This window comes from Eucyclogobius newberryi, unplaced genomic scaffold, assembly GCF_026437365.1.
Source record: "Eucyclogobius newberryi isolate DKJ021-1_F unplaced genomic scaffold, fEucNew1.0.hap1 SCAF_2, whole genome shotgun sequence".
Taxonomy (NCBI): domain Eukaryota; kingdom Metazoa; phylum Chordata; class Actinopteri; order Gobiiformes; family Gobiidae; genus Eucyclogobius; species Eucyclogobius newberryi.
In genome coordinates, this window is record NW_027315834.1 from 5,517,851 (window position 1) to 5,533,546 (window position 15,696).

General features: G+C 40.2%; 1 protein-coding gene across 3 annotated transcripts in view; it reads left to right on the plus strand.

Annotated features, from left to right (window-relative positions):
- The window catches only part of chchd3a (coiled-coil-helix-coiled-coil-helix domain containing 3a), a 140,638-nt gene that overhangs the window by 92,888 nt on the left and 32,054 nt on the right, over positions 1 to 15,696 (plus strand). For all 3 annotated transcript variants that reach the window (XM_072454088.1, XM_072454091.1, XM_072454090.1), the window contains one exon: positions 4,219 to 4,289. In XM_072454088.1, the coding sequence (XP_072310189.1) occupies positions 4,219 to 4,289 (71 nt within the window). The remainder of the gene's footprint in view (positions 1 to 4,218; positions 4,290 to 15,696) is intronic.

The window sequence follows — 15,696 nt, forward strand, 5'->3', positions numbered from 1 at the left end:
CATCATTAATAATCGTTAATCATGATGTTTTTTCTCACAATAATCATACTAAAATTTGATATTGTCTCAATCTATATAGGGTTTTTAGCATTGTACAATTGAATTGGCTTACCCCTTGAATTTAGAGTTTAAGATGATCAAAAAGTTGTTTAACACTGTCAGAACATGCACATTTAACTTGAATAATAATAACTAATTCATTTTAATTAACAGCACCATTCTAAACTCTAAAAGACACTTTACAAAACATTAAAAGACAAAAAACAAATACAAACTGTAATAATTTATACTTTATTAGTCTCTGAATAAGCCCATTATTAATAGTAAATATAAATTTTATATTACTATTCCAGACAAGACGAAAAGAAAAAGTAATATTTCTTGCTGGTGCAATTTATGTGTGTCCTAAAACTTTCTATTATTGCTATGAAACTTAGATAATAAACATGTCAAACTGATTTTTGTCTTCACAATGCCTGCCTTAAAAAACAACTGTCCAGCCGTGCCCGTATTGACACTCGGCAGTGCGCCGGTGTGAATGATGTGCAGAAGTGAAGAATGATTAGCGGCTTGAATCGTTGCTAGCTCTCTCCGTTTAAGTGGCTGCCAAATGAAGAGGACTCAAAAGTGTATCACGGTTTGTCAGCATTGTCATGTCTCATCGTCCTTTAGCCCGGCAACACACGCCTATTGATCTTTTCAGCAGAGCAGTTCATTCCTATTGATCTTAACCAAACTATGATAAATGCGGCGGCTACAGGAGGTTAGCTCAGAGCAGGACACAGCGGGTGCCAAGCATCTGTCATCCGTCTTTGTATAGGTGTCCCTGTTACTGGACAAGCTACTTTTCAGACTGTGGTGGGAGTACTGTGGGCATCATCTGGGAGGCTTTCAGAAGATACCCACTGAGTTTTTCAATTAGCAATTTATTTCTAATTCAGATTGCAATTTTACTGTACGAGCATTTAAAGGGGACAGCAACAAAATGCAAAATCAATATAAATGAGCTTTTAATCTCGTTGCAACGGCATTTCCTCATCATTATCTGTGACTCCTGAGTAATCCTGTATTGTCCTGCAACTGAGGGCCAAGTGATCAGAAAATTCCTGCTTTCACCTTTCCGCTATCCCCGCCCACGTCCCTGCACTTACTTGTGATTCATTTGAAAATATAAGACTCCGAGTGATACATGTATTATAATTATCTTTTTAATACTTTTATTTTTTAAAACTACAAAAACAAAACCAGTAAAGACAAGAGGGATAACCTTGCATGGAAGATTAATTTTCCGGATTTTTGTGAGAATCCATCTTGTTAGGCTCCCGCTGATTATTTTGCAGTCCCCACCACTTTTCAAAAATGAAAATATGTAAATGACAATCTGCTGCTTGTTACGGTAAAATAACTTTATGGAGTTTCTATTACTAAGCCATTTTAGATCAAGACTGCAGTTTACATTGAACAATGTAAAATCTATTTATCTACTACTACTTATGTTATAGTTCAATATAAGTACCTGAAAACAAGCATAATGCATCTTTACTTTATTTTACAACTTTATTTTACAAGGAAAGTTTTATTGAGTTCACAGATCAATTGTCCTAACTTTGACCTACTGTTGTGCTTGATTTGGTCTCTTTAAAAGCCAATTTAATTCAGATTTAATCAAGATTAGCAGTTTTAATAATACAAATGTTGTACAGGGCTGAAAGATATATAGCCATCAAATTGAAGTTGCAAGACTGATATTTATGATTATATCCTTTGCACTACAACTACAAAATATCCTGTCTTAAGTTGTACAAAACATTCTCTCAAATGTTGATGCTCCTGGAGTTGCTTACAATAAGCCATTTGAACAGAATCAAACAACTAAAACATAAATCACAAATCTAATCGTAATGTTTGTCAGAAAGATTGCAATTACATATTTTGTAATTTGTTTAGCCCTATTGTATAATGTTTCAACCCTAACCATATATTTTTGCACATCTTCTTTTGCTGTATATTTATGGGGAGAAATCAAACTGCTTCAAAATCAAATCAAACATCAAACTATTTATTTTCCTTGTTGCCAAACAACCTTCCAACAACTAAGAATAAAAGTATTATACCATGATAAAATGTCAAACACAGGGAATTGGCATACATAAAATAACATCTTTCTCTCAAACAATAATCTTCAATTTTGATTTGTATAACAACAATTATCAATCTTTCAAAATACTTTCTTATACAGGTTGTGAATTTGCTTGTGTACATTTACATTTTCTTAAGTGCTTTGCCACTTGTTGGCATATCTATTACTAAAAAACGCACACCATTTGAACACAAATTGAGACTTTTATGCCATACTTGGGGATATAAATGCATTTCATCGTAAAAAACACGCTTTGTTTCCTTCATTTATTTTAAATACAAGCATATCTGTGCATATGATTCAGTGCAATGTCTGTCAAATCTGACTGCAAGCCCTCCACAATCCATTTGTTTTATTTGACACTACATAAATTTGCACGTCTCATTCAAAGCATCCATCGTCTTTTACAGCCTCTCACTGTTCGATCATAAATGCACATAACAGGCTCTCCGGACAGGTCTGTAACGATCAGAGCGAGGCAGTATACTAAATGTTCCACACTGCAAAAATGGAAGATCTACATTAAAGTAAACTGACTTTTACTTTTTGCCTAAAGCCATTAAAATGTTATATCCTCATCAAAAACATGCCAGTAGTTTTGTTTCATTCTTGCATTATCAGCTAAAAAGGACACAAGTTATACAAGAAATGCCATGACTAATAATCATAATTTTGACTTTTTTGTTGTTGGGATGACTTTTTAGTTTAGATTTAGATTGGTTGTACTATATGAGGTGTTTCAAGGCACTTCTGTCTGACTTCAGTGTATTTCTTTTGTCTTATTTGAAATTACACAATCATAACACAATGCCAAAGTGTACATTATTCACAGGGAAACACTAGTTGGAAATATTGTAGCTGTCAAATAGAACATCACTATCACAGGTTTTGGGAGTGGTATATATATTAGACTGAGATTGACTGTCTTCAACACCAATATTGTATATGTACCTTCGATGTAGGGCTCTAGCGATAGAGACGAGTGATGGATACCCGTGGGATGTTCTTTTGACTGCAGCACAAAAACAAGAATATTGGACCAATACATTTACTTACATTATGTTCTGGTTTTATTCTGTGGGTTACTCTATTTCTTTTTGATTTCATCTTTTCACACTCTGGTCTTGTATTATAATAACCGGTGTATGAATGAGAGAGTGTGAGTTAATGACAAGAAAATAAACTACTATTCACACACTGAAAAATATGCAAGCAGGTACGTGTTGGTGTTTAAAACTATGTCAAGCTTTGTCAGTTTTCTTGATGCCAAAAGTTGTTGTTGAGTATTTGAGTACAAGTAGTCAAGTCATTAAACTTTATAGAAACATAACATATTCTGAAACTGTTAAAAGATGGGTGCCTACTAACTAAATACAACTTAACTATTTGGGAAATTTCTCATATTGGACCGATATCAATGGTGAAAATCTAAAAGACTTGGTAATTTGTTATCCTTTTTCAACCAGATAAAACTACGCACAAAACCTGACTGCAAACATAATATTTTTGCAGTGCAGGACCTGATTTATGTGAGCGCGTGTTTGAGGAGGTAATTCACGTTGAGTGGGTTCATTTGAAATGAGTCACTGGGGAATTATGACCACTGCGCTGTCCATCTTGTCCAAGTGTGACCCTTGACACTTACAGGATTGCTCAATGTTATTACAAGCGTCTTTTGTGCCTGTATAACCTTGTGTACACTCCAATACAAATAGCCACAATAAAGGAGGTGATACTAAAAGGACCCCATGCTAAAAAGTTTATTGCTCGCACCACTCTCTTAACCGAAAATCCACTTATGTGGATAATAACTAAATATTTACTGTTTCTGACCCCAATATCTTCCTGGCACCCTCACATAAAGTTTTAATATACTTTGAGTGACGGTAGATGGTCTTGGGTTAAGCTTTAGCTGCAGCACTGGGCTCGGACACGTACTAAAGTGTTCCCTCGTTCCCAAAATCGAAAAGTGGATAGTGTAGCTAAATAAATTGGATAGATATTTTTTTTGTATAGAAGATTATAATCACAGTTGGACTCACATTGCCTCTCTCTCTCTTTCTCTATTTCGTTTACAGAGCGCTCAGTTCTACAAGGTCACCACAGAAAACTATCACAAAGCAGCAGATGAAGTGAATGCCAAGTACAAGTAAGTGCCTAAAACATTTGAATGTCATAAGTTCATGTGGCTGTTAATGAGTAGAGTTGGGCAAAGCATCCTCTACATTAAGATAACATGAAGAGAGATCTGGGCAGCAATCGATGGTGGGGGGCCTCGACAACTGAATCTCTGGACACAGAAACTGGCTCTGGGGACATGGAACGTCACCTCGCTGGGGGGGAAAGAGCCTGAACTTGCTCGGAAGGTCGAGCAGTAAATATAGTCGGCCTCAACTCCACGGACAGTTTGATCCCTGGGACCCATCTCCTGGAGAGAGGCTGGACGTTCCACTTCTTTGGCATTAGGGATTCATACCTAAACCCACGTTCAGGTTCAGGTCCGGTTTCGAATCCAGAGGTTTAAGTTCATGCCATAAACCCATGCCATATTTGCATGTTATAACAGCATAACCCAAGCAACTTGGCTAAATTAAGTTAAAGACACTTGAACAAGGACTACTATCAAACACAAGGCTTAACTGTAGATTGAAATAAACTCAACTTGTCTGGTTTATCCACTGTTTTTTAACATAAGTTAGTTGACAGTCAGTCTGGTCAACCGGTCAAGGCAGCTGTTTAATTTGCGAGACTTCGGGAATTCAATAATGGCCGCCATTAACAGCGATGCATGGCAGTGTTTACGTCTTTCCAGCGCGAATTCCGCAATCTATGGAAGGTTTAAGATGGTCTAGAACAAAAAGGATATATGTAACCGCCGGTATGATAAGTTGATGTAATTAGATTGCTATATAATGTATAAGTTGTATATTATAGCAGATTGTTGGGCTAGAATCAGAAGAACAGATACGACTCCGAGAGAAAGAAGACAGACTTAAATTGTGTTTTAAAGTTGTACCATATATTAAATATTTAAAATGGACAAACAGGACAAAACAATTAAACAGAATGGGCATTCACAAAAGTTGTTCACAGTGCTTCACAATGATAGTGCATATAATTATTGTACATGTTGTATTCATATCACCCACGTCCCCCACACAGTTCAGTTCAACTGGATCAAATCCAATGGGCTAATGTCCAAAACCCTAGATAATCCATGGTTTCATTTGAGGTAGAGTGTAAATTAATAAACTGAACCAGCAAAAATGAGTTGCGAGGCAAAAATGTTCAAAGGCTACAGTGAGCCGCCTACCGGCCCGACCACTGGCCCACCGGCCCCCAGAATCTTCAGGTTTGGGCTCAAGGCTTAATCCATTAACTTGCCATCACAAAAGGTAAGAACCTGGCCTGAATAAAAACACAGGACCACAGGTTTCAATAATCACAGTAAAGCGTTTGTATATCAATATCAATCTTCAATAAATAACACTTATGGTATCATTAATAAATATCCATTATAGGAAAATATTGCTACAAAAAAGGCAATGTGAAAAGGGCAGGGCTTACTCTAGACGAAATGCTTAAAATGTAGCTCAATTCATTAGCGCCAGTGAAACAGTCAATACAATGCTTGGAAAATACCTCACAACAGTGCATTAATACTTAATCAAGTTGATTAACCCTGGACAGATTGTATATAAATAAATGGATGTTTGGCTAACGTTAGCATTGACAACAAACTCACCGAATCCCCATTTAGTTCTGAATCAGATCTCACTCCTGACACGACAAGGACTGGATGATCAACACCTAATGATGGACAGCGGGTTATGTAAAGTTGGCGTGATGTAACGGCGAAATCAGACAAGCTGATGACTTAAAAACCTACCGGTGTTGCATGCTCGCCACACTAGCCCCACAGACAATGCTGTGCTACCGACTAATATTAGCCCCTGATTGGCTGCAAAGCGCCAGGTGCGTGGAAGCAACGTGTTATGCATGTTACGCAACGGGTCACGTGGGCAAGTCCAGATCCGTTCCAGTGTACCGGTACGCATCCCTATCCGGCATTGTTCGCAAGGAGAGTCAGCGGGTTGCTGTGGGCTTGCTTATAGCCCCACAGCTCAGCCGCCACATGCTGGCGTTCACCCTTGTGAACGAGAGAGTTGGGGACGGATCTCTCATTGTTGTGTCGGCCTAGGGGTAGAATAGCAGTACAGAGTATCCGGCATTCTTGGAGGGGTACTGGACTGTACACACTGTACTCCGTTATTCTACCGGGGAACTGCAATGCCCACAAGGGCAAATGCAGTGACTCCTGGATAGAGGTGATCATGAAAAACGGCCTCCCCGATCTGAACCTGAGCGGTGTTCTGTTATTGGACTTCTGTGCTAACCACGGATTGTCCATAACAAAAACCATGTTCAAGCAAAAGTGTGTCAACTCACCATGAAAGCTTCTCCCACATCCCGGGAGAAGCTGGGGACATTGAGTCCGAGTGGACCATGTTCTCGACCTCCACTGTCAATGCAGCTGCTCGGAGCTGTGATCCAGGGCCGGCCCAGCCTATAAGCGAACTAAGCAGCCGCGTAGGGCCCCGAGGCGTTAATAGGGCCCCCAATCTGGCAACCCGTTTTATGCGAAGTGCAAGCGCAGCGTGCGCCACTAGTGTAGTAGCGCTGCTGGCGCGGCAGCGCACACAGCGGTAACATAACACACAAACCGCATTTATTTGTAATGACAATCTGGCAACCAAGACACCAAACCTGCGCTGATTGGGCAACTTCATTGTGCGCGAGCAGAAGAGCAAAACATAAACACAACAGAACGTGGTCCCTGCGTGGTCCTCATGTCCAGAGGAATATATCCCCCCGATGCCGAAAAACTAAAGTAGAAACTTCTTGATGTAAAGAAACTGCAAACTCAACAACACTCTCCAGGTATTGAACTTATCTTACAAAGAGACGGTTAATGCTGCTGTTTGAAACAACACGATTCTGTCACGTTAGTTCGCTCAGACTGGAGGCGAGGAGAGCTCTGCCCCGCGCACAATATGTCTGAATGAAAGCTTAATAATAAGCTTAACATTTACACCAGCCCGGGAGTGTTAGCTGCAGGTGAGGCCGGTGAGGCGGCGTCTATGCCCCGGTCACTAAGAGGCGGAGATCCGGTCCGGACGAGCGCCGTCTCGTCCAGAACCTCTGATGTGAGACTTTGGAGTGAACAGTGTGCGGCCCCTGCCCCGGGCCCCTGTCCCGGGCCCCTGTGCAGCCTCAGTTAGAGATGAGCGAGTTTGAGTTTGCGTCCCCTCTCTCTCACATCACCATGTGTGAGATCAATCGTGACTCGTGATGTCTGTTTTACTTCTTAACGTGCAATAAGAGGAACGTAAAGGTTTATGCGTGTATGGTCCATCAGCCAATCACATCGCAGCATTGTTTCACGCAGGAGTCCAGTGTGTGATGTTCTGATCAGAACAAACATTTATATTGTAATTAACTTTTGATAGAGCAATAAAACATTTAAATTTATTTAAAAAGCATCATTAGACTATTTGTTATAAATTATAATAAATTGATAGTGAAAAATAACCAGACATATTATGATTACGTCTGTTATAGAATAATACTGTGTATTTTTATATAAAAGTGGCAAAGTTGCAGAAATGCAGTCGCTTCACTATAGCGAGGTTTGGACCTTCACTTCTAGTTCTGTTCATTCTCTGGGAATAACATGTTTGCACTGTTTAGCTTTATGAGTGTTATCAAGCAATGCTTATGCCATTTGTTTAATTTAATACAACTTGTTTTGTCACTTTAGCAAGAAGTAACAGTTGGGAGCAGTAAAAGATAAATTTGTAAGGATAACTATTAATTTTACATTTTCAGTTAAAATTAATCAATTTGATCATAATTATTTTTCATAGCCATTATTGTATTGAGTAATTTAGTACACTAATGTATTAATAACTGGCTTTAGTCATTTTCTCCTGGCACAGTTTCATCACATCATCATTTTATAGCATTACAACCTCAACATTTTACTCTTATTTTAGCCGGCTGGACCACATTAAAATGCACCAGAAGACCCAAAAAGGTCTGAAAATCTCCCCCAGACCCCCCCTGTTCATTAATTTAAACTAATGTGCTTATGTGGCTGTAGACCCTTAACGCCCACAAATACGCCCAAAACGTATCTGGGACGTGTGTTATTTATACAGGGAGTAGAGGTGATGTCAGCGGAATACCGAGTTGCATTGTGGGATTTAAGTTATCAATATTTGAGCTTGTGAGGTGCTGAGAATAAATTAACTGGCAAACATATGCCCTGGAGTTTTGGTGCTTTGTTTGCGTTGAAGAAAGTTCCCATATGTGAATTGTTTACTGACAATGGCAATAAAACTGATTCTTATGACGTGGTGAGGGGCCCCCAAAAATGTTTTTGCTTAGGGCCCCCTGAAGGCTTGGGCCGGCCCTGCTGTGATCGCAAGGTCTCAGGTGCCTGTCGCAGTGGCAACCCCTGAAGCCTCTTTGGCTTGTGTGGCCTCAAATAAATTCTGTTAACCGTCCGGCGCCTCAGGAAGGGGAAGCAGTGCTTCACCAACACTGTTCATGGTGCGGTTGGAGACTTGTTGACCTCAACTGGAGTTGTTGTCAGATGGTGGAAGGAATACTTTGAGGACCTTCTCAATCCGTTGTCTCATCTTCCAAAAAGGAAGCAGAGACTGAGGACTCAGAGGTGGACTCGTCTATCACCCAAGCTGAAATCACTGGGGTTGATGGAAAACTCCTCGGTGGCTGGGCTCCGGGCATCAGCTGAGCCAGGGCCTGGCTTTGGGGCTCTTAAAAACACATTATGACATCACTAAGTGGTTAGTACAACAGGTAGAGCATTGGGTTGAGACGCAGGGGACAAGGGTTCGCATCCTGCAGTTGGTTAACTTTAATCATGTCGTTCTTGTAATATTAAAGTGTTTTAAAAGTGAAACGTGTCATTTGTGCAGCGCGCAGCGTCGCTTTTTCTCCTTTTCTCTTTACCCGTTTGGTTATTTTTGTCGACTGGTGTATGATTGGCTGCATGTAGAAAGTGGGCGGGAGCATAGAAAGTGCTCAGGGTTTACAACAGACAGCACGTCATGCGATTTGACCATGTAGCTGACAAAAAGGCCTTTTCTACATAATTTAACTGAGATTTTCCAAAAAGTGAAGGGCATAATTAAGAGCAGATCGACTGGGAAAAAAGAGACATTCAGAACATGTGTATTTAACGTAGAATAGACAGCACATGATTGTTGAAACAATGAATTAATTGTGGTTGTCATTGTAGCAGTGGCGAGGAGAGGTTTTATTCATCTACAAAGCTAAAGCAGAGAAACTACAGGACAAACAGCTCATTGAGGCAGGTGTCGTGAGTTCGAGCCCTGTCGGCAGAAAGGTTTTTTCATGTTTGTTTTGTCACTGATTGATTTAAATCAGAACACCAAGATGTACAATTTCTTAAAAAAGTAAATGTAACTAAATGCTACCACCTCTGCTGTTCTGTTCAACGTTTTTAGAGGGAGCTCTCTCAAAAGGCTAAAAGGCCATGGTGGGCACTAAAACCACATCATATTGGCCCGAATGAACCCCCTTCCTTTCTTTTTGGGCTAAGCCCCGGATGTTTAGAATGTCTTGCGCTGCCTCTGGCTCTGGGGGTGGATGAGATCCGTCCTGGATACCTTAAGTCTCTGGATGTTGTAGGACTATCTTGGCTGACACGTCTTTGTAACATTGCGTGGCGGTCGTGGACAGTGCCTCAGGACTGGCAGAGGTGGTCCCTCTGTTTAAGAAGGGGGACCAGAGGGTGTTTTGCAACTACAGAGGATCACACTCCTGAGCTTCCCCGGTAAGAAAAGGAGCAGTGTGGTTTTCGTCCTGGTCGTGGAACACTGAACCAGCTCTATACTCGGGTGCTTAAGGGTTCATGGGAGTTTGCCCAACCTGTCCACATGTGCTTTGTGGATCTGGAGAAGGCTTTTGACCGTGTCCCTCGGGGTGTCCTTTGGAGGGTGCTCCGGGAGTACGGAGTCCAGGACCCTTTACTCAGGGCTGTGTTCGCATTGCCGGCAGTAAATCAGACCTGTTCACAGTGCATTATCGACCCCGCCAGGGCTGCCCTTTGTCACTGGTTCGGTTCATTGTTTATATGGACAGAATTTTCAGGTGCAGTCAGGGGTTGAAGGGTGTCTGGTTTGGGGACCACACACGGGATCTCATCTCTGCTATCTGCTGATGATGTTGTCCTGATGGCTCCATTGTACGTGGACCTGCAACATGAACTGGGAAGGTTTACAGCTGAGTTCAAAGCAGCTGGAATGAAGATCCGAGGCCATGGTTCTCAAGCGAAAAATGGTGGCTTGTCCCCTCCAGGTGGGTAGGAGTCCTTGCCTCAAGTGAAGGAGTTTTAAGTTAATTAATTTAATTTAATCTTGGGGTCTTGTTCATGAGTGAGTGAGGGAAAGATGGACGAGTTTGAGACTTACAGGCGGCTCTGTGCAGCATCTGCAGTGATGCGGTCGCTGTATCAGACTATTGTAGTAAAGACAAAGCTCTCGATTTACCGGTCATTCTATGTTCATACCCTCCCCTATAGCTTTGGGTAATGACCGAAAGGACAAGATTGTAGATAGAAGCGGTCAAAATGATGCTTACTTTGCTGGGTAGCAGGATGCTCCCTTAGAGATAGGGTGAGGAGCTCAGTCACACGGGAGGAGTACGGAGTAGAGCCACTGCTCCTCCCAAGTCGAGAGGAGGCCGCTGAAGTGGGTCTGTTTCTCTTGGACGGATTCCTGGGGAGGTGTTACAGGCATGTCCCACCGGAAGAGGCCCCGGGGAAGACCCAGGACACCCTGGAGGGACTATGTTTAAACTGCTTAAACTGCTGCTCCCGCGACCAGGCTTTGGATAAGCGGAAGAAGATTGATGGATGGACTGTTAATTTTACAGTCCATTTAAATTTCTACAATTGGCCTAATTAATCTTCAGCTATAGGGTTGTCTCTGTTGCCGCAATATGATCACTAAAACGGCAAAAGGGCTCAAGGGACCGCTGTAACCGCATTTTATATTTTAGTTATGTTTCGTCAAAGTTTCAACCTTGCCAAGCAGGTCGTCCCACCAGGCCAAGTTACAGGTCAGATCTGTTTCAAAGTACTTTTTGATGACTTGATCAATTTTATTGGGATAATATTTGTTTGTCACTTATACCCTTCATTTAAAAAAAGACAAACCAATTTCAGGAAATCTAATCCTTTTACTCTCTCTTAAAAAATAAGTAAAAATAATAATATATGCATATATTTTTTTTAGACAAGAAGAACAGTGTAAAATGTGGATGAGCGAGAAGGGAGGACATGCAGTAAACTGTCGGAGTCGGGATTCAAACTCACAACACTGCTCCACTTGGAGCTTAACATATGTTTGCTAGACCACCGGGCACCATTCAATCCTTTTACTTTGTCAACATTTGTTACTATAAATCTCCCACATCTACAATGATTTGTGTATTCAATTTCATCTTTTGTATATGACAAATTTTCTGCTTTACTTTGCCAGCTTAGTAAGGTTACTTGTCCCCCTGCCCATGTTTGTGCACCAGTCTGTTTACACTATTGCATTAGTGAAGCCACTGCCTAAATTCAGGCTTTCAATCAGGAGCGCATTAGCCGGGTCCATTAGTTCATGTTGACGATGTGGTTCAGTGATAAGACTCAACGCACCGTAATGTCAGATGACAGGGGCCTTTTATCGTCCAAACAGAACCTATATTTATATCAACATCCAATCAGTGTTCGGAATCTATTAGCATCTCAAACACCTTTGGATACTTTATCAAAGATGTTTTTCTTTTTAAATCGTCCGCTTTAGACCTGCAGTGAGTCCAATGTTACCAGAGAAAAACAAAGTAACATTTTATGAAATGTTACTTTGTGCAAATTACAATGCATAATAATTACTCCAGGGTTTTTCAAAACTAGAATTGCTTTACAAAAGTGAATCCTAAACAAAATGTTGGCAGATTGGTTTCTCAAGGAGCTACAATGGATTTGAATTTTAAGGCAGTTTTCATCCAAATGTAGACCAAAACAAAAGCATGTTTTTCTTTTTGGATGTTTTTTTGCACATGACAAATATAAAAAACCTTTGCCTTAGTGTGGGCTGGGTTGTAAATGTTGTTCCTTTAGCTATAATATTTTGTTATATATGTTTGTGATAGAACATATCTATCTGCATGAAGAATATTCAGAAGTCTAGTTTTAAGTATCAATTCCCACAGAATTATTCAAGTGAGTTTCTATCTCCAGAAAATTAATTTGACATACAATAATTTCAAATAAATTATTCAATCAAATTATTATCTTGGGGTTATTAAATCAAGAGGTCTACTACCTTATCCATAAAAGCATGTGGTTGGGAGCAGAGTTCTGACTTTGTAGAATATCTAGTTATAAAGTATAAAGCCCTTCATATACTTAGTAGTGTGATAAATCATACTAAACTACCTTTTATAAATTTGATATTTTATGTTCGGCCTTTTATAGTGTTAGATATTGTGTTGGAGCAACGTTGAAACACAAGGGTGCTGTGCTTTAAAATGGCTAATACTATTATACACTTGTAAATAAATGAGGCCATTAGCAGGAGGGGTAACATTAAACATTTGTGCGGTCAAAGATGTAGCACATATCCCCCACACACAAGTAACTCAAGACAACTCCAAATGCCTCTCCGCCCGCTTCCATCTGTCTTCTTATTAGGAGGCCATTAGACTCCATAGTAATGTAGGGAAAGTGGATGAGGAGCCAGCAGGAGGTGGGGCAACAATGAGCACTGGCTCTGAGGCGTGCTCCAGGGAGGCTAGGCTAATTGTGTTAGCTTGTCATTAGCCAGCGCTAACACTGGGATCATTGTCTCCCTCAGAAATGCTGGAAACTGATTAGCCTTGCCCGTGGGGGGTTTAGCTTTAGACTCATAGAAGCTAGAGCGAAGGCTTCCGAGATCACATTAAAGAATGGAGAGGGGAAAAAAAAAAAAACAGAAATAACATTAGTGCGAAACGACAATGCTAACTGCAAATGAACGTTGGGTTAAAGTACGGGTAATGTGACGCAGGCCTTTGCACCGAGCGCTGTGATTGGCTGATTGGGTTATAAAATGTGCATTAGCGGGCGTAGTGTGCGCTAACGAAAGGGCGGGAAGGTCTGGTATTACATGGCAGAGCGATGTTGTTGGGTCGGAGCGAGGGGTTAATGGATTCAACCGGCTGCGTTTGACTCATTTTGTTTACGTGGGAGTGCTGTGCGCATGTTTTCATATGTGCTCACTTGATCATCGCTTTACAACATGACTTTCAGAGCTCTCCGTCTTTCTCCTAATGCACTGTTAAGATACTATCGCTGGTCTCGGTCGAATAGTAATATTTTCTGTCTCGGCCATAGCTTTTGATTTAGTCAAAAATGAAAATGTCCCGGGAGGTTTTGGAGAAAGGCAAAGTCGCAACTCTATCTGCTCTTGATAAAATGAACATTTGATATGTTAATGCGGCAATGGCATAAAGAGAGAGAGATGACATCTTTCTTATTAGAAGTCTTCATTTCCCCACTCAAGCACATGTCAGATATGCTGTAAGGAGATTGATAGCGCTTCGTGAATTGATTAGTTCTGATAGATTATGGTTCATCGCACAGAGCCAAGGAGAAGAAGGTACTCAAAAAGACTGTGTCGAAGGCTGAGAAGATCTCCATTTCAGATTTTGTCGGTTTTAAATAAATATCAGTGTTATTTATGTCCAAAACAAACACTGTAAGTCATGCTTAGAATGAGCAGCATGTAGTTATAGCACCCAAAAAAATCCTTGTAAATAGAATTCAAGTTTGTATTGGTTATTGAATGTCATCAGCCAAGTTTAGATTATGTTATTGAACTTTATGTTAATTTTGGACTTTAAATCGATAAAGGTTTAGAAGAATTGATTTGGAGTTTTTATATAGATTGGGTGAGTTGCTTTTTTCCCCCATAATTGTCATACTACTGATCAACTCTAAAAAAAGTTACTGAAGTGAAGCTTGAAATAAAGTTTAGGGGTTTATATTTCATCCAGGAGAGCAAAAGAATAGTTTATTTGTTAGTTTACAATTTTTATGCCCTTATTTACTGTGATACATGCCAAGACTAATCTAATTTTTGCATTTAGTTTTAATCTAGTTATAGTTGTGTTTCTTGCAAGTAAACATCTTTAGAGCTTGCCATAATTTCAGGTGAAGGCTTATTGGTGGAACAGGATCAGATAAACAGTCACTACATTTACATGCACAGAGAACAAGTGCGCTAAACAGAAAAACTCAATTCATATTTGAATTGGATCACTCTTGTTCCAGTCTAGAGCAATTTAGCATTAGCACTGGTACTTTGTAGCTATATATGCTAATTAAAACGGCCACACTTTGGGCGTAGAGATTTCCAGACATTTATGAGTTATATTCTCTCCAAAAATAATACACAAATAAACTAATTGAAGTGCCGGTAATTTTTACTTTTACGTTTTAACGCAACAGAACAAAACAAAACCACCATGTTTGTCCGTGGTGGAGGAAGCGTAGTTTATCATCTATGCTGATCTAAACTGTCCAAACATGTATAATATTTCCCTGTGCTCCTTATTGGGTGCAGTTGAAGTATAGTTTATTATAGTTATCGGATTGCATTTTTTCCCTGCCGTACATATAAATGTAGTGAGGGATTTACTTTAGTTTGGCAAATAATAAGATAGGAGAACCTTTATTCGTCCCACTATGGGGAAACTATGTTGCAACAGCAAAGTGAAGAGCAGCAGCTGAATAAAGCGTACAGAGGTCATTGCTCCACACCTGCACCTTCTGAAGGCTACTTGTAGTTGATAACTGTGAAGTGTTAAGTATGTAGGTGTTGCAGTGTTTGTGCGGTTGTCTGCTGTTGTTGTAGATGTTTTCTGTCCTTTGCTGTAGATTAGGAACCTGCTGCAAAACACTGATCATTATTGCATTTGAATTGTCTTGTATAAATAAATGTAATGAAAATCAAATGTTAAGCTAGGCAATGCCAGCATCACATTGTAGGGAAAATTACACATTTTGTTTACTACTTGGACAGGGCAATATAAATAGTATGTCCACTTTTCCAGTATTCAGCGATGAAGTCATACACCAGCTTTGAATATATCTAATCCGCATGTTTTAGTATGTCATATCAGTCACAAGGACACCTATTGATGTGATCTTGACTGTAAACAGCAGTGCCTCCTCGCAACAAAAGACCTTTGGCAATGATGTGTTCTCTGTGAAATGGAATAATAAGAGTGGATCTCAGACATAGCGCTGGGCTGCAAAACATGTGGCCATCGCTCAAGTTAAAAAGATGTGGGCGGACGCTGTGAAGGCCTATACAACATAATGATCAGGACAGCAGTGCGAGCCTATTTGGACAAAACAAGACAGACTGTGCTGCCATTTGTTAAAAAAGAGACTGTGGAACGGCAGACGG